Source organism: Pelodiscus sinensis, chromosome 7, assembly GCF_052426305.1.
Source record: "Pelodiscus sinensis isolate ZL-2025 chromosome 7, ASM5242630v1, whole genome shotgun sequence".
Classification (NCBI taxonomy): domain Eukaryota; kingdom Metazoa; phylum Chordata; order Testudines; family Trionychidae; genus Pelodiscus; species Pelodiscus sinensis.
This window is the reverse complement of record NC_143058.1, coordinates 76590107-76610892: the sequence shown is the minus strand read 5'-3', so window position 1 is coordinate 76610892 and position 20786 is coordinate 76590107. Positions and strand designations below refer to the sequence as shown.

General features: G+C 47.0%; 1 protein-coding gene across 6 annotated transcripts in view; it reads right to left on the bottom strand.

Annotated features, from left to right (window-relative positions):
* Window positions 1–20786, bottom strand: part of NRP2 (neuropilin 2) — a 131212-nt gene that overhangs the window by 62806 nt on the left and 47620 nt on the right. For all 6 annotated transcript variants that reach the window (XM_075934328.2, XM_075934330.2, XM_075934329.2 and 3 more), the window contains exons 4-7: window positions 14673–14903; window positions 13972–14127; window positions 11587–11756; window positions 7674–7829 (exon numbers count right to left, since the gene is read on the bottom strand). In XM_075934328.2, the coding sequence (XP_075790443.2) occupies window positions 7674–7829; window positions 11587–11756; window positions 13972–14127; window positions 14673–14903 (713 nt within the window). The remainder of the gene's footprint in view (window positions 1–7673; window positions 7830–11586; window positions 11757–13971; window positions 14128–14672; window positions 14904–20786) is intronic.

Here is a 20786-nt window from a genome sequence, read left to right as displayed (position 1 = left end):
TGTCCAACCACCCATCCAGCCTTTCCTTGCTCAGCAGTTAACAAACACCCTTTTCCAGCAGGGGGGCTAGACAAATGGTGGCTGCTGTGAGTGAGAGAGAAAGAGAAAGAGTGTGTGCGTGTGTGTGTGTACGTGTCAGTGCGTGTGAGAGAGAGCGAGCATCCATGTTCTGAGTGTGTGTTTATATGCATGAGAGAGAGAGAGAGCACATCCATGCTGTGTGTGTGTGTGTGTGTGTGTGTGTGTGTGTGTGTGTGTGTGTGTGTGTGTCTAGACTACAGGCTTCTTTTGGAAGAAGCTTTTTCGGAAGAGAGCTTCTGAAAAAACTTCTTCCGAAAGAGAGCATCTACACAGCAAAAGCGCATCGAAAAAGCGATCTTCTTTTTCAAAAGATAGCATCCACACTGAATGGACGCGATCTCGCATTTAAGCTGAGATTACTATGGATGGAATGGCTACCAGGGCACCTGTGCCTTTTCCTCTTTCCTCTTCTTTCGAAAGAACTCCCTCTTCCCCGTCCACACACGCCTTTTTCTGAAAGAGCTCTTTTGGAAAAAGGCTTCTTCCTCGTAGACAGAGGATTATCAATGTTGGAAAAACCCCTCTGTTCTTTCAATTTGAAGTTTTCTCAGAAAAACAACTGTTTTTCTGAAAAAAAAAAAAAAACTCAGCAGTGTAGACATACCCAGAGAGAGCACACCCATGCTCTGAGTGAGAGGATACATTTCCACCTTAAACAAACGGCTCCAGCTTTATGTCACCTGCAAAACTGATGTGCAACACATCACCTAAGAACATAAGTTGGGAGAACAGGAAATGTTTAGCTGGCTCTTATGTTACCCCCTTTTATTTGGTTTAATGTAATCCCAGTTTCCTTCTCCAGACACATGTCTACGTGTCTCTTTGATGCATTTATCCTCCTTGTTTCAGGCACCTTTCCTGGTAATTTATTCCATATGAGGATTACCCTTATTCTGGCCCATTTGCTGATTACACCCATTCTGGCTTATTTCCTAGTTTATGTTTCCTAATTTTTGACCTCCCTTTGCAATATGAAAAATGTGGGCCTAATTCTGAATTTACTCTGGTGTAGGATGCCATTGATTTCAGCAGTGACTCTGAATTTACATCAGTGAAATGAAGACCAATATTGGACCTCAGAACTTTATCAGTCTCTTTGGTAATGCTGAAAACATCTTTTAGGCTGCCTTAAATCCTCCTCCTGTTTCTAATGAGACTAGTCTTTTGACCCTCCTTTTTGCTTCATATCTTAGGAGCCAAGTTCCTTCCTCAGACAGAACCAGACTCTGTGAAGCATTTCAGTATGTGTTTTAAGTCAGGGCCTTGGTTATGAACTGCAGGCAACTCCTATGAATAGGAGCTGCTGGTAAAGATGTGCAGCTCGAAATAACCACCGTCTGCTTTTTAAGGCCAGCTGGCATCTTTGTGGCCCTTGCTGCATCCTGTTCCAGAGGATAGCATCCTCCCTTTGATACTGCCTAGAGATTAATACTGAGCAGAGCAGGCAGGAGGAAGCACTTGGTGGTATGTCTTTTAAATGCTTTAAACAGTAAAAATATTACCTCTTATATACTGTAGGACTGAGGCCTGGTATACTCTTAACACCAAGGCGGACATAGCTATGGCATTTGTGGCTGTGAAAAATCCAAGCCCCTGAGAGCTGCAGCTATCCTGACTCACCCCCAGGTGTAGACAGAGCTCAGTTAACCCAGCTCTCATTACTCAGGGAAGTGCTGTCCCAGTACTGATGGAAGAATCTCTTCTACTGGAATAGGCTGCATCTGCGTTAAGGGGTTATGCTGGCACAGCTAGAGTGCGAGAGCTATGCTGCTATACACTCCATAGCATGGGCCTAGCCTCGCCTCTGACAGCTTTCAGGGGTTTTCCACCAGTTAAGCCCTTAACTTTGGCTACTTGCTCCAAGGTTACTTACAGTGCACTAGGGACATAATAGTGTAGTCAATTAACCGATGAACCGATAAGCAAAGCCTTATGAGTTAATGCTACAGACTACACGCATCCCCCATGCCCTGAAATGTATCAGAGGTTGGAGCTGGTCTCCTCGCAGACTGGCTATTGTCACCTCATGCTGCAGCAGCATGGAGTAGCAGGGGGCTCCCCGGGAGTGGGGCTGAAGCGCACTGGCTGCTGCCCCACCCCCAGGGACTACTGAATAGTTGACTAGCTGATAAGAATTCATGAGGTTAATTGACTATTCAATTAACTGATATTTAACATCCCTACACTGCATTACTCTAGTACACGTTTGCCAGTCCCCTAAACATGCAACCCAATGTGAAGCTGGCTGCATTGCTACCCATTACCTCCAATTTTCCTGTCATCGGCATTGACAGGGTCAGCCTTGGACCTGCACATGCCCTATGTTTGGAAAAGCACTGACAGATGTGGGTGATACTCTTTGGCGCCCAGCATGGCAGACCTTTGGGGCTGGATTTTCTGGGAGTGGGTGCTCAACACTTTCAGAAAAGCAGGCCCTTTCAAGTGTCTCAATTTGAAGTCCCCCCCACAACTGAGTGACCCACCATCACTGAGTGAAAACCTTCACCATCACCCCTTGTTTCTTTTCAGCTGCCAGACATTGACCTGCTGGTGAGAAACCTATTGTTGATCAAATTAGTTTGAACTAAAAGTCTGATCCAAAGAGACCACAAGATTTGTGGAAAAAGATTCCCATTGATTTCAGTAGTCTTTGAACTATGCCCGCAGCAACTGTCATGGCACAGGAAAAACCAGCAGCAAAATGTGTAAAACCAAGAACTCCAGGGAAGCCGAGATGTTTTGTTACACGAAGAGAATGTCACATTATGTCCCTACTTTGGTACATTGCAAGCCACACAACACACATGGTGCACCAGACCCATTGCTGGTGTAGATCAAGGCAGATTCATTGACTGATATGGATATGCAATGACTTACACAAGCTGAGGGTCTGGCTGTGATAAATGGATCAGAGAGAGAAAATGCACACACGAGAGTGGCAGAGTTGGAAGACAAATGTGAAAACCATTAACAAATTAAAAGCATCTTCTAAGCAGTGGCCAAGGCAGTGCACTTTCACTGCAGCATCAAAGACTTGCCTCCCTTCACTTTTATATTTACTTCTGTTTTAGTCTGGTCGGCAGGTCTGCATGTAAAATTAAATTGATAATCAATGAGAGCTGACTCGCTTAATTAATTTGCTGCAGAAACACAAGAAGAGGGAGGATGCCAGGGCTGGATTAGGCTAGGGTGGGTTTTCTACCCCCTGCCTCCACTTGTAAATCACACGCAGGACACTCTTCACTTTAAAACTTCCCCTTGTCAGCGAGGTTTTTTTTTAAAGCTGCATTAGTTCCAGCGGGTGTGGGAATCCTGCCAGCTGCCAAGTCAGAAGTGAAGCAAAGACGAGAAAAGCACCATTAAATCCCAAAAGCAGGTTATGATTGGGAACAGGGAATTATTTTTAGGGCTCTTTTTGTCATCATGCAATTTCTTGGGACATTCCAGGGTGAGGCTGTGTGTTTTCTGGAGTGGGGGAGGTGACAGCAGCCGCTCCTCCCCCATCTGTGTGTGTGTCTCTCTCTGCACGGACTAGATTTACTGTGGGATTAAGTTACCCATGGAGACAGAGGCCTGGAACAGAGCATGTTAACAGGATTAGGGCTTCAGGATCTGAGACAGAAAAGCATGAAGGAGAAAAGTAGGGGAGGTTATTTTTCTTGCCAAATAGCAGGGACCTGAAATGGGGAGCAGGGCAGGTTGGTGTCGTAAGGAGAGAAGGAGTGGGGTAGTTCTGCATTCATCCAATCCAGGATCAGGGTGTGGTGGTGACAATAAGAGAAAGGATTCTGCAGACAGTCCAAGCAGTGCAGCTCAACCTTTAACCTGACTCCCGTTGCCCGAGGAACACACGCGGGACTGGGCCCTGTATACACCGAGCACAGAACCACCGCTGGGTGGAATCTCTGCATCCGAGATGAAAAGTTATCCCCATTAAAGATATAACATAGGATCCTATACCTGGACCAGGGGGTCACCTGGTGCCCAAGAGCAACGGGAGCTATTGCCATGCTATAAAGGATGAATTGGATTCCAGAAGTGTAGAACTGTCCCTATGGTAGGAAGGCTGGGACCTGTACGGCTGTACACATGCTGCTCCAGGGGTTAACATATGGACAGCTCTGAAGTCATCCTTGTTTCACCTACACAAATAGTGAAAGCATGTCAGGATTTTGGAGATGGGTTAAACATCTGCAGCACAGCAGCTCAGTGGCTAGATTGCCCCTAGAGCTCTCTAGGCAAAGAAGCCGGAGGACTAAGCGCTCACCAAGACCCCTGAACACACACGTCCAAAGTGAGAGAGCAAATCATTTTACATCTTAAAAAAATGCCTGGCAAGCGACTGTGATAAACAGACACTAGACTGAGCTTGGAAACGTGGCCCACTGGCTCCACTGATTCTCTCTTTTGTGCATGGGTGTCTGGTGGCTTAGGCCAGGGAAGGGTCTGCTACTAGAGGCATTCTGGGAGCCGAATGCTGCCCCCAGCGCCCACCCTCCCCATGTTCTGGTTGGGGAGGCTGGAACCACCTCCTCCCCTTCCCTAGCACTTCAGTAGCTGTGCTGTGCCCACACTTCCTTTCCCTATCTTCCCCTCCCCGGTGCTCCAGGGAGGCTGGGGAGCGCTCAGCACGTTGCTCTGCCTCCTCCCCTCCCATGGGGACAGGGCCACAGCAGAGCTGTAGGTGGGGCGGGGGGCTTGCCTTTCCCAGCCCCAGCCGCACCAACTGCCTATGGTTTTGTGCTGACATTATAAATACTGTGAATGCATGAGAAAGACAAAGCCCCAACTATGCCGCTCATCTCTGTTACAGAGATCAACCAAAAATGCTGGCTCCGCACCTGCATATATTTTGGAGTGTTGGAAATTTGCATCCATATTTTGCAACATGGGTCTATGACTCATATGTGTGTGCGAGACCGTGCGTGCGTGCATGCGCGTGTGTGAGAGAGAGAGACTAATGTATAACAGGCACGTCTGTTCCACATTCGTGTAGATGAATGTGGATGTATTGCCTATGAGGACAATTTTCTAGGCTATATCTGGAGCGAAGCATGCCTGCAATGCCCCAGACTAAGCTGTAATCGCTCTCCTCTGCACAGCACAGCCTCCCTCACCTGTTGACTGGGAGCAGCTGGGCTGAGGAGGCAGGTTGGTGGACAGGAGTGGAAACAGAAAGACTCTAATTAGTCCTGATCTCATTCGGGCAGCATGCCTGCAATCTGGGCTACCCTTCCTTCCCCTCCCCTCCCCTCAGTGTAGTAGCGCTCTGCAAGACAACACTCATTCCCCACTGCCCTGATCTCTCCTTAATCTCGTCTTCCTCCACTTTATTCTCCTCTTTCCTTTTCCCTTGCCTTTGGTACACTGTACCAACACTCACCGCAGACAGGGAATTGAAGTCTAGCCTTCCGATTCTGCAGCAAACACTACATCTATCCACTCTGTCCTCTTCCTTCGCACAGTAAGCCCTGGAGGGTAAGTCAAACCTGCAGTCCACTTCCAAGAGAACATTATCTGGCCCCCCCATGCTCAGTTCCACCCTCCATGCTGAAAATGTAGCTGTTAAATGGCAGCGCTAGTCAAGCTTGGCTTCCAGCCCACCTTCCACGGGCAAGAGGGAGATGGGCCGATATGCGTAAACACAGTCAGGAATACAGAGTCCCCCGCCCCTCCCCATTCCTCGTGGCATCAAATCAAACTGCGGCAGACTTGACAAATCTATTTGGCACGGTTTGCTCGACCATTTCACTTTGAACCACGCGGAGAGCTGCACTGACGCACCAGGAGCAATGTGGAATCTGCACATTAAATACAGACATCTGGGAGGTTTCCTAATGAAAGGACAGCAGTGAGCAACGTTAAAGGGGAAGCACGGCCAGCACACTGGTGCTCCATGTGCTGAGCTGCACTTCAGGACTCAGGGACGCAGTCGACACGAATAAAGAAGGTTCTGCACTCATCCTACAGCTGCTGGAGGCTGAACATTCACAGGGGAGGGGAACAAACCAGTCACCCGGATTTCAGGATAGGCAGGCCACCAAAAAGCAATTACTTCTCCACCAGCCTCAGGAGGTGACTCCAGCGAAAGGAGCAGGAGAGAGATTGGAATGAATATAAAGGAGGAGAGAGGGAGAGATTTTTATTTAAAAGCTCAAGGAGAGAATGGCTCGAAGGAGGCCGTGTAGTTGAACTGTCTTGCTAAACACAAAGGGACAGATCTGCAGCTGGTGTCAACGGGCACAGCTCCACCGACTGCTGTGCAGCTACCTGCCATTGGTGGTCAGTAATGTAGGCAAGGGAAGGCGTAGCCTTCCCAAAACTACCCACGTGACCGAATGCCTAAGGCTGGGGCTGCCGGCAGGGAAGGCTGGAGCCGTGGTGCGGCAGCCCAGCTCTCCCTGGCCCCGGGGAAGGCTGGAGCCGTGGTGCGGCAGCCCGGCTCTCCCTGGCCCCGGGGAAGGCTGGAGCCGTGGTGCGGGAGCCTGGCTCTCCCTGGCCCCGGGGAAGGCTGGAGCCGTGGTGCGGCAGCCCGGCTCTCCCTGGACACCAGGGAAGGCAGTCAGCTCAGCAGGCTGGCCGTGGTGGGTGGAGGGGATGGGGCCATGGTGGGGCAGTGCAGCTTTCCCCAGCCACTGGGGATGGCCAGGTCAGGGGCATCACGATAGCCCTAGCTTTCCACGTGGCCAGGTAGAATCGGACTGGGAATGGGTGGGGCTTGGCTCGAGGTGCAGGGCTTTGGGCGGAAGGGGCGGGGCTGGGTCTTGCCTTTAATTAAAGAGCATCTGTACAGCCCAGGTGAATTACAGTGAGCCCCTACCTAAAGCCACTTCTGTTTTATACACAGTCAAACCCTTGGCAGCCAGTTGTTTCCCTACCCAGTCTCAGAAACACAGCACAACCTGAGCGTTACCTTCATTGAGCATTCATGGCACATCCTGCAGCTCAGCAATCGCCCAGGGTCAGACATCCATATTACACATAGCCTACCTCCCCACCCCAGTCCCCCCCCCAGGAGCTGTGGCTATAGCGGGCACAAGCAGCCCTGCCTACTGTGATTGCTATTGCAGATCCCGTATGCCTGACAACTGAATTGCGCCTTGTTATTTATTGTTCGCTTTATTCTCTGGGACACAGTGATCCCCTCTCAGGATTTGTGCCCTTTCATTTCCAGGCCTCAATAACTCCTGAATTGCAGTTTCATGTGGTTCTGTGATTGTTAACCCAGCATGGCGATGGGGCGCCAGACATAAATGCTCAATGAATCTTGTAGGGCAAAACATGGGCTGTGAAAAGCATTTTCTCCTTCATTTGCAGTCCAAAAACATACCGCAGGCTCTCTTCACTGAGCAAGGCACAACAGCAGCCAGGTTTTCCAAGGAACAGTATTTCCTGATCACTCTATTGATGAGCAAGATCATTTCTGGAGAGCTCCCCATGCAGCCTGTCAGCTCTGACCAAGCAGTGTCAGCAACTCAGACCTTACAAAATAAATCGCTCCATCTGTAAAATGTATTCTCGCCGTTCCCCTCCCACTCCTCCACCCATGGCAAGGCTCCCACTGTGCAGCTGCAAAGGAACAATGAATTCACCTTATGGTTTTTACCATGCCGGTACATCATCCAATCCTCGCCGTTGGTGCTGACCTCCAGCTTGTAGGAACGGACATAGTAGCCATTCTGCGTTTCTCTGGAGGTAGCGCCCTGGGTAGCGATGGCTGTCAACATGGTCAGGAAACGAAGGTCCACCTGTTTGGGGGTAAAGAAAGAAGGGAAGGAAAACAAGGAAGAAAATGGTGGCTGCTACCAGTCCCATGATAGACTGGATTAGCCCCTCATTTTTAAAGACTAAGGGCCAGTTGTTCAGAGGGTGAAAACCAGCATGGCTTCAGTGGGCGCAGATCAACTGGAGCGTTGTTGATTTATACCAATCTCATTTGTTTTTGTTGGAGTATATAGACACAGCTGTGACTTTTGCCACGACTATCACTTGAGTGTTCTGTGGAAACGCGGCACAACTGTTCCAGGATTGATTTTTCTACGTCTATACAGCAGGACTAACGTCAAATTAAGGTACGCAACTTGAACTACGGCAATTGCGTAGCTGAAGTTGAAATAGCTTATGTCAGCTTTTGTTGCTGTCTACACAGCAGGAAGTCGAAAGAAAAACTCTCTTCATTCAACTTCCCTTACTCCTCGTAAAATGAGGGTTACAAGAGTTGGAGTAAGAAGTCCTCCAGCCCGCCATTATTTCGAAATAAAGGCTTGTAGTGTAGACGCGCACTATGATATTTTGGAATAATGTCAGTAACTCTGAAATAGTGCTGCTGTGTAGACATGCTCCAACTGAATATGCTACAGGGAAAAAATTGTTTCACGTGCTGCAGTTTTGCAGGAATTTTATACTTTCAGAGGAAAACATGGGTAAAATATGTCACACGTGTCTCTATGCCCCTCCCCCCTTGCTTGTCTTGTCTATTTGTATTCTCTTTGGTACATGGATTGTTCCTGACTATGTTTGTATAACATCTAGCACAATGGAACCCCGTCTCAATCCAGCCCTTCTGTGCTACAGTGAGACAGATAATAAACAGCAGCAACCACAATTGGTGAGTAGTTTAAGTATGAAACAGGCTGAGTGACTGTGTACGAATGTGTGATTGATCACAAGGGGCAAAGTCTTGATGCCCTTTCTCAGTTTGTACTCAATCTTTAAGCAAACTCCTGTTGATTTCAATGGGAAAAAAAAGCAGAGTTTGACCTTAGCAGGAATTTAGCTAGTGTGAGGCCTGGGTGAAACTGATTAAGGACTTTGAAGTTTGGCCATAAACGAAAGTACAAAGTCTCCCCTCAAACCAGACAAAAGGATCGCTACTAAAATGGAAAGCTTGCATTCTTTTAAATGGGACAGAGGCTTTCCCATGGAAAATAGTCATGATGGCCAATTAGCAAGAGCAGCAATTTTCAGTTTTAGTTAGTTGGTTAGGTTATGTGGGTTAAAAAGGTCGTGCAATCTGGCTTGGTATCACTGCCACGAATGAAGAATGAGACATCTGCTTCAGGCAATGCAATTGCAGCACCTACAGCTCATAATGCCCATTAGCATGCACCATCTCACAATGCTATAGCCACTCAGAAACCATTTGTGGACAGACAATGTGCTTCTAACAAAAGTCCTAAAGAAATCCTGCACTGAACTCCACACTGCCAATGCTCACGACGTCCCCAGTGGAATCAATATTATGCTAGCTGCATATGCACAACACTCTGTTACAACTCCAGTCATGAAAGTAGCTGCAAAGCCAATCGTCCGTGTAAGCAGCAAGAGAGTCACTCTTTGTCTCCGATCTCTAACCAGAGATTGGCAGCCTATGTTCGTGAGTGAGGCAGATGAGTGGCCCTCCTTCAGTTCAGTGGGCTGCGAAACTGTCATAACCAAAATGGTCTCGCGGGACAGCGTAGTTTGGCTAACTGCTCAAAGTCTACCAAGTGTTTGCAGGCTGAGCAGCACTTTGCTTGGCTGTAGGAGGGATACATGGCTCATACGCTGTTGTGTGCAATCAGCATGCACCTCACCTCACGTGCCCTTCCTTTGCATGCATGTTACTTTATAGTACTACCGGTAGGAAGAAAACTATGTGGACGAAGACCAGCTGAATCTGGCAACCCAGTACAGGGGCAACAGTAAACAAAAGGTCTTGTGGGCTATACAGAGAACCCCAAAGGCCCACATGTGCCCCACAGGCCGCAGGTTGCTTGCCACTACTCTAGAAAGTCCATGGAGATTCAGGGGGCATACGGTCAAGTCAGGACTTGTGCAGGAATGATAATAGGCCAGCAGCAGGGATAGCTCCTTTCACAAAGGCCGAGTCATCCTGACTTCTCTAAACAGCAGCTCACCCACTGCTGACTCTCTGCACGACACAAAGGCAATAAAATATTCCACAAGCCTTATTATTTTCAAGGGTCAGCAGAACAGCATGACAGTCAATGTGCTCTAAGTGGGGGAGAGGGAGGAAAGCTGAAGATCTGGAGTGCAATGGTGGGGCTTTGCCAATGCTGGCTTTGCACCCCGCAGAGATGCTCTCTCACAGCAGCGCTCCGCCAGTGCTGGTGACAAGGCCGCACAGCGGTGCCTGCCAGTGCCAGCATGCCCTTTCAGCACTCGCTCAGAACACAATGCTGGCTGGGCCTCTAGCAGAGCCTGCTTTTGACAAACATGGTCTAGAGGTCAGTTCAACACTGCACATAACAGCAGCTGCCTGGCAACACAAAATTGTTCTTAAGCTTTAGTGTATCACCTCCCCAATTCCCTCATCTCTTCAGCTCATTAGTCACAGAATCATAGACATGTAGAGATGGAAGGGATCATGAGTGGTCATCTGGCCCCGCCCCCCATGATGCAACAGGGCCATCTAAAACTAAGTAAATCCCGACCATCTCTGCAAGATGTTTGTCTAGTGTGTACTTAAAAACCTCCAAGGTTGGAGATTCTACAACTTCCCTCGGTAACTTATTCTGGTACATACCTATCCTTAGAGGGTAAAAGGTTTTTCTAATATCTAACCTGAATCTCCCTTAGTGAAGATTAACCTGATTACTTCTTGAACTATCTAGTGCAGACTTGGAAAACTATCAACTACTCTTCTCTTTATAACAGCCCTTAACATATTTAAAGACTCCTATCAGATCCCCTCAATCTTCTTTTCTCAAGGCTAAACAAATCCATGTTTTTTAACCTTTCCACATAGGTCAGGTTTTCTAACCCTTTTATCTTTTTTGTTGCTGTCCTCTGGACTCTCTCTAATTGGTCCACATCTTTATTAAAGAGTGGAGCCCGAAACTGGACACATTATTCCAGATGAGCCCTCGCCAGTGCTGAATGGAGAAGGACAATTACCTCCCGTGTCTTACATACGACCCTTCTGTTAATACCTCCCAGAACAACATTCACGGTTTTCACAACTGCATCACACATTGGTGGCTCATACTCATTTCATGATCCACTATAAGCCCCAAGTCCTTTTCAGCAGTTCTACTGCTGAGCCAGTTATTCCCCATTTCGTAACTGTGCATTTCATTTTGCCTTCCTAAGCACAGTATTTTGCGCTTGTCTTTATTGAATTGCATCTTGTTGATTTCAAAAAAAATTTCCAATGTGTCCAGGTTGTATTAAATTCTAATCCTGTGCTACAAAATGTTTGCACCCCCTCCCAGAAAACTGTATAAGCATACTCTCCACTCCATGGTCCAAGCTAGTACCAGACCTAAGACAGACCCTTGTGCCACTCCAGCAGATACATCCTCCTAGTCTGAGAGCACGAATTACTCTGAGTACACTTCTCCAAGCATTGTGCCCACCCTTTAGTATTTTCCACCTTTTCCTAGTTGGCTTAGTTTGTCATAGGGGACTGTGTCAAAAGCCTTAATAAAATCCAGATCTAACATTCGTCCTCGATAATTTAGCACGCTAGTTCCTCCTCGTCTCACAGCGATCTGTACCAACCTGGAGGAACTCCTTGTTGGAGTCCACATTGGGGGTCCACCCATTGTCATCGCTATTGAGCCGGCTTTGCTGCGGAGTCCACCTCCCGTCGGAATAGGTAGAGGAGGCACTGATCTGTTCATTGGAGATTTTGCCAGATTCCATCCCCAAAGGAATGTTGCACTGGAAGTCTGGAGAAGACACACACACAGCCAAGTTTACATATTCACAATCTTTTGCCTTCGAGTGTAAGTAAGCCACAAACTACTCCCCAGCATCCTAGAGAAAACCCATAAGTCTGTCAAGGTGATCCGATTTATGCACATTTAGCTTTGTACACATTCAATGCAAAAAAAAAAAAAAAAAAAAAAAAAAAAACCACAATAAGAAGAGGTCTGGCCTTAGATTTGTAAAGTGCCACTTGTGGGGCTCAATGTAGATCCTTTCTCCTCTATAATGGGGTTCTTTCACCTTTGTGGATTCATGATACTCTCCCTGGCTATACCCTGTTTAGGCCTCTCTCAGCCCCTTTTCAAGATGTGCCAAGCCCCCTCACCTGATTGTGAGCTCCTAAAAAGCCAAGAGGTGAATTCTAGCAAAAGCTGGGAGAGGCGGGAAAAGAATGCACAAACGATGCACTCTGCCACAGTTGCTGGAATCACACGGAACCATACATGTGTGATGAAGAATGGCGCTCAGCTTTGAAAGATGTCTGTCTATGGGTAAGTGTTGTCCTATGGGGAGTGTGGGTCTGTAGGTGGCTGCATGGAGTACACTGCCTTAAAAGCTCACTACCATGAAGTCTGAGGCATCTAGCGCTCAACTTGTTGAATTTTCTCACTTTTAAGACTTTTAAATACACGGTAACTCCACCACATTTCACATATGCTGTATATTTTATGGCATGTGTGTTCTGAGAAACAATAAAATACATTCCCCAAAGAAAGCATGAGTAGAAGATACTGCATGGGCAGACCCAAAACTGGTATAAACTAAGATAGCTCCACTAATGTCCCATATGTTAAACATGGCTGAGTTAATACTACACTAAAAATTGGGCCAAAATATGCCTTAAGCAGTGCCATTAAAATCTCACTTTACATCACTGTGAATGAGAGCAGGGTTTAACACTAACATGTTTGTATTTTCTGACTTTAGTCCTCTTGATTTTTCAAACTTTAAGGTGCATTATCATTAGAGAGAACATTTAATTTCCCTGTTTTTAAATAAGAGCATAAAAGGGGACAAAACGGGGAGTAAAGGGTATAAAAATGAAGAACTGAAGTGCCCTTGAGGCACCCTTAACTCATGCAGCCCTAGCTGAGGCATTCCTAACTGAGACATACCAAAACAAAAGACTACTGCACAGTGGCCATCGTAATGCAAATGTCCTTAGCACAGCAGATCCTGATGGCGCATGCCCAGTATTCTAAACTACTCTACGTCACGGGTTCTCAACCTTCCCTTTTTTGGGGTCAGGGGAGGCTTAAAACTTATGGGAAGAAGGTCCTGAGACTATTTTCTGTTGTAACATGACATCACAGTGAAAGATTTGACCTTGGTCTTAGGTGAAGGATGACACAAGGAAAAATGAAATAAAACAATCTCACATCCATGAGTTAATTTGCTGAGTTTAAATGCTCATAATTTTAAAAGAACAGAACTTATATTCATCACACCAGATACTTTCCCCTTTCCTAACAGAGGCTAACAAAACAATGCCTAACTTCAAGCATTTTTTAACTAGACAAACATAAAAGTCCACTTGGCAATTTGGGAAAGTGTATTTTTGGGAAAACTGTATTTTTCCCCACCCATCGGTAATACGGCTGCACCAATTTTGCCCACATTTCCCAAAAATCCTTTGATTTGAGACCAGGCATTTTTTAGTCCAAAAGAAATATGAAAACATTATGAACATGTAAAAGTTTTCAGAGGGGTAGCTGAGTTAGTCTGTAACAGGAAAAACTTAAAAAACAACAAATAGTCTAGTAGCACTTTAAAGACTAACAAAACATGTAGATGGTATCATGAGCTTTCGTGGTCACAATCCACTTCTTCAGATTAGTGTTGGAAGTCCAGATCCAAGAATAAATAAGGGGGGGAGGGGGAGGAAAAAAAATGGAGGGGAAGAAAGGAAAAAAAGAGACAGTGAGTACATAAGCTTGAAGGTGAGACTATAATGGAAACTGCAATTCATCATGAACTTTCTTTTCCATGCAGATGCTAAAATAGTTTCATTTCTCTGTGTATTGCTGTCTGGGAAAACATCCTCTTGAAAACACTCATCCCAGCTCACTCACACAGACACACTGAATGATGGAAACACTCCAGGAAATTAAATAAAAAGCACACATGACTGAATAAGTCCCAGAAACAGGCCTGACTGGGAAATTTGCAACTTACTTTCTGGGATCTCCTGCTTGACCAAGTAGTAGCGAGCCGAGAAGCCATCTTTAGCCACTGCCAGATCAGTGTGGAAGGTAAGTGAGAGAATACCAGTAGCTGAGCGGATCTCAGAAGGAGTCTTAGTGCCGCAGTACCTGCCTATCAAAGGGCCCACTGCAAAAGAAAGAGTAGCACAAAGTAGCTCCCACCTTTTGATTGAGCTCATTAGTCTTTACCTAACCCACCACGTGAGTTCTACTTGCCAAGAATACATTGGCAGTGGACAGTGAGTAATAATCAACCCTCCAGGACCAAGAAGGATGAAAAAAAGGCATTTTTGATTCTTTCGTTTCTGTCACTCACATTTTTACAAGAACAGAGGAAGAACAGGTGTAGTAACAGTTTGATCTTCATCTATGTGTCTATCTTTCCACATATCTAGTGCACATCTGAACACCCACTGAATAATATGAAGTCTATGCTGACACTCCAAGGAGGCAAACCCATATTTCACCATTACTGGGGACCGGCAAAATTTGCATCATCGCTGTATTTAACAGCTGAGAAAAGACCAACAGTATTTTGCATTTGTCTAATGCTGCGGGATACTAATGAGTCATGTCCTCTGTGAAATGTTTCAGACTCCCCATTACTGCTGGCTAATGGGAGCATAGGTAGACAAAGGGAAAAGGTTGGTGATACATCACCCCAATGCTCACCTTGAGGAATGCCATCCCAGATGTCCAGCCAATCATACTTGCAATCTCCCTCTCCGACCTGCAAGGGGTCATGCTCTAGGTCAAAGGTCAGAAACTGAAGGATGATTTCCATCTTTGGCTTGGCCATGATGGTGAAAGTGCAGTCCAAGTTGTGGGGATACTTATCAGGGAATCCTGGGGACTCAATAGTGCCATTGGAGCTGGTGAAGTTTCTAGAACAGTCTTCAGAGCCTGCAAGGGTAGGAAAAGTGGGTGTGTCAACAACAGCAACAGGGCTGACATGGACAGGTGTGCGCCAGACAATGTTCATTCTGTATCCAAAGCAGCTGGATTTTGCTGGGGTTTTTCTTGGGATACAGGAGCTTTGTCAACTAGAGGACGAGATTGTCAAATAATTCTGAGGGGCTTTGATCACACATTGCACATTCACTGTAGACATGTGTCTAGACTGCTTTGAAAACCTCAGCCAGAATCGACGGCTAATCCTGCAAATACTGTGAAAATGGTATCAAGGGAACCCCAAAAGGCTGGAAGCCCAAACTGTCCTACAATGCATCATGACCGCACCTGTTGCAACACACTGTTATAATGTCACCATAACAGCAGGACAGAAGTTACGCTCTAAGGCAACAGCAGTAGCAGGTCAGGCATGAGGAAGTGTTTGCAGTTCTTATTCTCCCCAGTCCTACAATCTACAGATGGGCTCTTGGAGCACCAGCTCTTCTGAGCTGGAGCTGTGACGTGAAGACTCCAACATGCAACCGTTCTTGTGATACAACATCAGTAATTACGGATCTGGATTCACCATGTTCAGGGTGAGCTCAGCAGATTCCCACTGGGCTAGTGCATGTGGACTATAAAAAATGTACCAGTTCCCCCAGCATATTGTGGGAAGGCAGGGGGTGAAATAGGCCTGAGGGATAAAACAAACGTAAGGTCGGACTAAGGAATTAGCTCTCTGTAGCTATATTTGGGGAACATTTGGAAGGAATCATTTCCCACAATCAGAGAGGGTGACTGAGTGGGGAGGAAGGAGAAAGGAATGGAAAGAGACCTTCCTGACCTATTGATTTTGTGTACATCTATCTTAGAACATAGCAATAGCATATCTGAGCTAAAATTTCCCTTTGAGAATCATGAGATCTGGGTTCTTTCCACAGCTCTGGCACAGACTTCCTGCAAGACCTTGGAGAAGTCACTTAACCTTTCTGTGCCTCAGTTTCCCTATCAGCAAAATAGGGATAATGGTGTTCACATACAAACAATGGTGCTGTAAGGCTTACTTCAATACTGCCTGTAAAGCATTTTGAAACCACCACATGGACAATTACTAGCAAAGGGCAAATTATCACTGGTTCATTATCACTATTACGTATTTTATTTTACACCAGACTGGCGATTAGTAGAGCAACAACACCCAAAGTTCCCTTGTAGCTGTAGAGTGTACGAGTGACTAGTCCAGCCTCTGTCTCCAGACTGTGGTGGCAGAAAGATTTTGGGGGGTATGTATGTGTGGGGGTGTATGCAGGCGCACACACATGTGTGAGAAATTCTGTGGACAGGAGGAACAGAGTGCTCTTTCTCTCTTATTCAGCGGTCTGCACCAAAAATGTTAGTTATTTCTATTCTTGAGGAAGACTTTCTGATTGCCAAGAGGACAGACAATGTTGCCACTTATTTATTGCTGACCTTGATGCTGGCCTCCCTTCTACCACTGCCGGCTAAGTGCTTCCTTTTTCTCACAGATGCAAGGTGCCTCAGGGTGGTGTAGTGGGAGGAAGGGGAGTTTGTGTCCTATTCACACCATGTCTGCGTTAAAACCCCTGCTCTTCAGAGGCTGGACAATTGACAATGGAAATCTCCAGCCTGTGGGCCGTTGGAGGGGTGTTCCAGGGACCTTTATCCTCATGACTGTGACACAGGATTGACATTCCCTTTGTTTTATAGGGGTGCTGTGCTTCTCCTCCATCAACTCGCTGCCCCACCCACCCAGTTGGTACAAGTCTTCTTGGGACTAATTGGAGCCTTCCAGTTAGGAGGTCAACTTGAGATAACAGGTACTACAGAACTCCTAGCAAGAACGACATTGAGAGGAACCTCTTAACTGACTATAGCAGAGCAGCCAGCTTCTCTGGTGTGATAATGCAGAGGGAAATACAAGAGGAGCACAAACCAAAAACTACACAATGATCAAGAATAAGACTGTATTTACTCCTGCTCAAATAAAAGCCAGCCAGATTTATGAAGAGACTAATCCACACTCCAAGCGGAGAAGGAAAGCACAAAATATTCAATAAACCAGATGTCGTCTGTCAGGAAACGTCCTCTAGGGAATGCACAGAAATGTAACTGTGATTCTGTTAGATAGCAACCGTTTCCTCATGTGGGTCACTTGCAGCAGTTAGTATCTTTGTCCATAGCTTGGCTCTAACCAGCAAACAATGATTGGCTGTAAAGGTAACCTGCAAATAATACATGGAAATCATGTTCACTTCAGTAATATGTGCTGACTGTTCGCACTTGCCAGGCTAAGAGATCAGTTCAGCACATAAACAACTAAAAATCTCAGCAGGGTCGTCGTGTTAATCTGTAGCTTTAAAAACAAGTAGTCCTGCGGCACCTTAGAGACTAATAAATATAGAGAGAGAATACCATGCGTTTTCATGGGCAAAACCCACTTTTTCAGATGCAACCACTTAAACAGGCCTTCCAAACTGCTCTCACTGTAATGCCCAGAGGTAGGGATAGCCAGGGCCATGACGTGCAGAGCTGGTAGCTCCCAAAGCACAGTGAGCAGCATTTGGAGACAGAGTGGATCATCCTTCTTTTCTTTGGATGGCTTTCCAAGTGGGCTCAATTTATTATTCTTCCATTTTTAATTTGGGACTAATTTGGCTACAACTACGAGAGAGAGAGAGAGAGAGAGAGAGAGAGAGAGAGAGAGAGAGAGATCTTGGAGTCATGGTGGATAGTTCTCTAAAAGCATCCATTCAGTGTGCAGCGGCAGTCAAAAAAGCAAATAGAATGTTAGGAGTCATTTAAAAAGGGATAGAGAATAAGACAGAAAATATCTTATTGCCTCTCTATAAAACCATGGCACGCCCGCATCTTGAATACTGCATATAGATGTGGTCACCTCATCTCAAAAAAGATATATTGGCATTGGAAAAGGTTCAGAAAAGGGCAACAAAAATGATTAGGGGTTTGGAACGGATCCCATATGAAGAGCAATTAAAAAGCCTTGGACTTATCAGCTTAGAAAAGAGGAAACTAAGGGAGGATATGATAGAGGTCTATAAAATCATGACTGGTGTGGAAAAAGTGAATAAGGAAAAGTTATTTACTTATTCCCACAGTAAAAGAACAAGGGGTCACCAAATGAAATTAATAGGCAGCAGGTTTAAAACAAACAAAAGGAAGTTTTTCTTCACTCAGCGCACGGTCAACCTGTGGAACTCCTTGCTGAAAGATGCAGTGAAGGATGGAACTTTAACAAGGTTCAAAAAAGAACTAGATAGATTTATGAAAGTTAGGTCCATCAATACCTATTAGCCAGGATGGGTAGGAATGGTGTCCCTAGCCTCTGTTCCTCTGGAGGTGTTTGACAGGGGAGGGATCACCTGAGGATTGATTGTTTGATCCCTCCCTCTGTGGCATCTGGTGTTGGTCAGAGAGCATACTGGGCTAGATGGATTTTTGGTCTGACCCTGTACGGCCGTTCTTATGTTTAATAATAAAAAGGAGCTTTGAAAACTTTACTAGGTAGTCCAAGAAATAAGAACTAACGCAGGATGTATCTGGCAACAAAGTTTTGTTGGTACCAGGAACGTCACGGTGCCAACCTTTTCAAAAGCGCAATGATTCTGGGGATAAAACTTGGGGAACACTTAAAGAGGCCTGCCTTTCAGGAGATGGGTATGCTCCGCACTTTCTGAAACTCAGGCCCTATTAAGCTTGAGTTGAGTGTTCAAACTTATAAGGCATGTTTGCAAATTGTGACCTGAACGTCATCTTCGAGTGTCACGGCAAAACTGTCCAACACCAGGGGCTAAACCCTTGGGAAGCAGCTGTTCATATGCCAAGTGCCTCTCTTAACCTAGAAACCCATGTGTACTGGAGAGGAGGTGTTAGCTTTAAGTGGGAGGTAAGCTGAACATTGAGGGTTTCATTCACTGGCGCAGTCTCCTAACTGGATGCCCTTTAAAGCCAGTGGAATGTCACTGGATGAGCACCAGTTCTGACTGAACCTTAGCTCTGATCCGTCTGCTCTATTTGTCTACAAACAAAAGGATTTGTTTACTCCACAGTCAGATGTGAGGCCAGGGACCCTCTTATCTCCTGCCTCTGAAGATGGCTCCACAGGCCACGGATCTCTCTAGGTGGGCGCCGGCGCGCTGAGACTGCATAAACAACCGGCTTCAGGTCCTCCCACTCTCCAGGGAGTGAAACCTGGCTTCTGTTTTGAATTTTGTCTGGAGCGGTGTCAAGCCAAGTGCGCTTTCCCTAGAGAACAGTGAGCAATGTAACAGCACTCGGTATCAACAAGGAGGACTGGATCTAGTGTGGAAACCCCACTATTTGTGCAGCAGAGGAATCTACGCTGAGAGACAGGAAATGAGAAGAGTCAGCTTTCTCCTGCTCCTTCTGCTGCTCTGATGCAGCCCCTACTTCCTTTCCCTCGATGGTCTCCTTCCCCATGACTTTAGCCCCTCCCTGGCTCGTACTTAATGCACAGAGCACTTCTTCCTGCCTGCCCATTGCACCTCCCTGCTAGCCAGTCTCTCCCTGGCTCTGGGTCAGCTCTGCATCATCCTGGCCACAGCTGCTTGTTGGACTACTCAGGGCAAGGGCAAGTGGGATAAGGACTGTGATAGGACTATGGGCTATGGATAGAAGGAGGTGAGACAGCCCTGGTTTAAGACAATTACCTTCCCCCCTGAACGAAGGTTCATCCTCATCTCTGCCCTCAGGCCGGTTGGGTTAACCAAACGCCCTCAGGATTAGTCAATGTCCTAACTATTAACTGAAACAATAACAGCGTGAACTGGCTGGTATGTATGGGCACCTCCACCCTCTACCAGACTGAAAAAGAATTGCTCAGCTGTGTGCCAGGGGCTCTAAATGGTAAGGATGTGAACATACACCTGTGTACTAAGGATGTGAGGAGGCAGGTAACTGGCTAACCGTGAAGTCGATACAAATGCACGATTAGTCGATAAGGGAAGGCGTGCTGTCCTGGCTCACGCCGGTCCAGGAGCTACCCCCACTACAGCTCAGCAGCTTAAATGTAGGAAGTGCATTTTAACTGCAGAGCCCAGGGGAGGTAGGTCCCAGACGCGGCAAGCCCGGCTTAGTCCCAGCTCATGCCGTTTCCAGGACCTACCCCCGCTGTGGCTCTGCATTTTAAATATAGCAAGAGCCAGGCAGGACATTTAAAATGCAGAGCCACAGTGGTGGGAGCTGCCGGACCCCACACGACATGGACTGAGCTGGGCTTGCTCGGTGCCAGCTCACACTGGATCCAGCAGACATCCCCCATGGACAGGGGCTGCTGCCAGAGCAGCCTGTGTTTGCAGCCAGCCCAGGCCACTGCAGACTGGGGCTGCTGCCGTGAACACAGGCTGCGCCAGCCTGTCCATGGGAAAGGGGGTCTCAGCTCCCCGTTGGGACCCGCCGCAGAGAGCAGCCTCTGCTCATGGTGAGTGTGAGCTTGCTGCAGGAAGAGGCCACTTCACTGCAGTCTCACCTGCACCCCCCAGCACTGCTGCCTCTATGCAACAAACAGGGCTGGGGGGGGGGGGGGGAGACGGGACAGGCAGCACTGCAGAGAGGGTGCTGAGGGGAAACCAGCTTTTAAGCTGGCTCCCCCCCAGAACCGGCTCCTACTCCCTGCTGGAGGAGAGGGAGGGAATGGGAAATGTGAGTAGTCAGCTCAACTACCTTATATTGCAGGGGTGGGAACCTTTTTTGGGATGGGGACCACTGACCCACAGAAAAATTAGTCGGAGGCCACACACAAGTGAGAAGCAAAAAAACCCCTCGCTGACATGGCCCCCAGCTGAGAAGGAGAAAGACTCCCCACATATCCCTCGCACACCAGAGCATGGGGGCCCA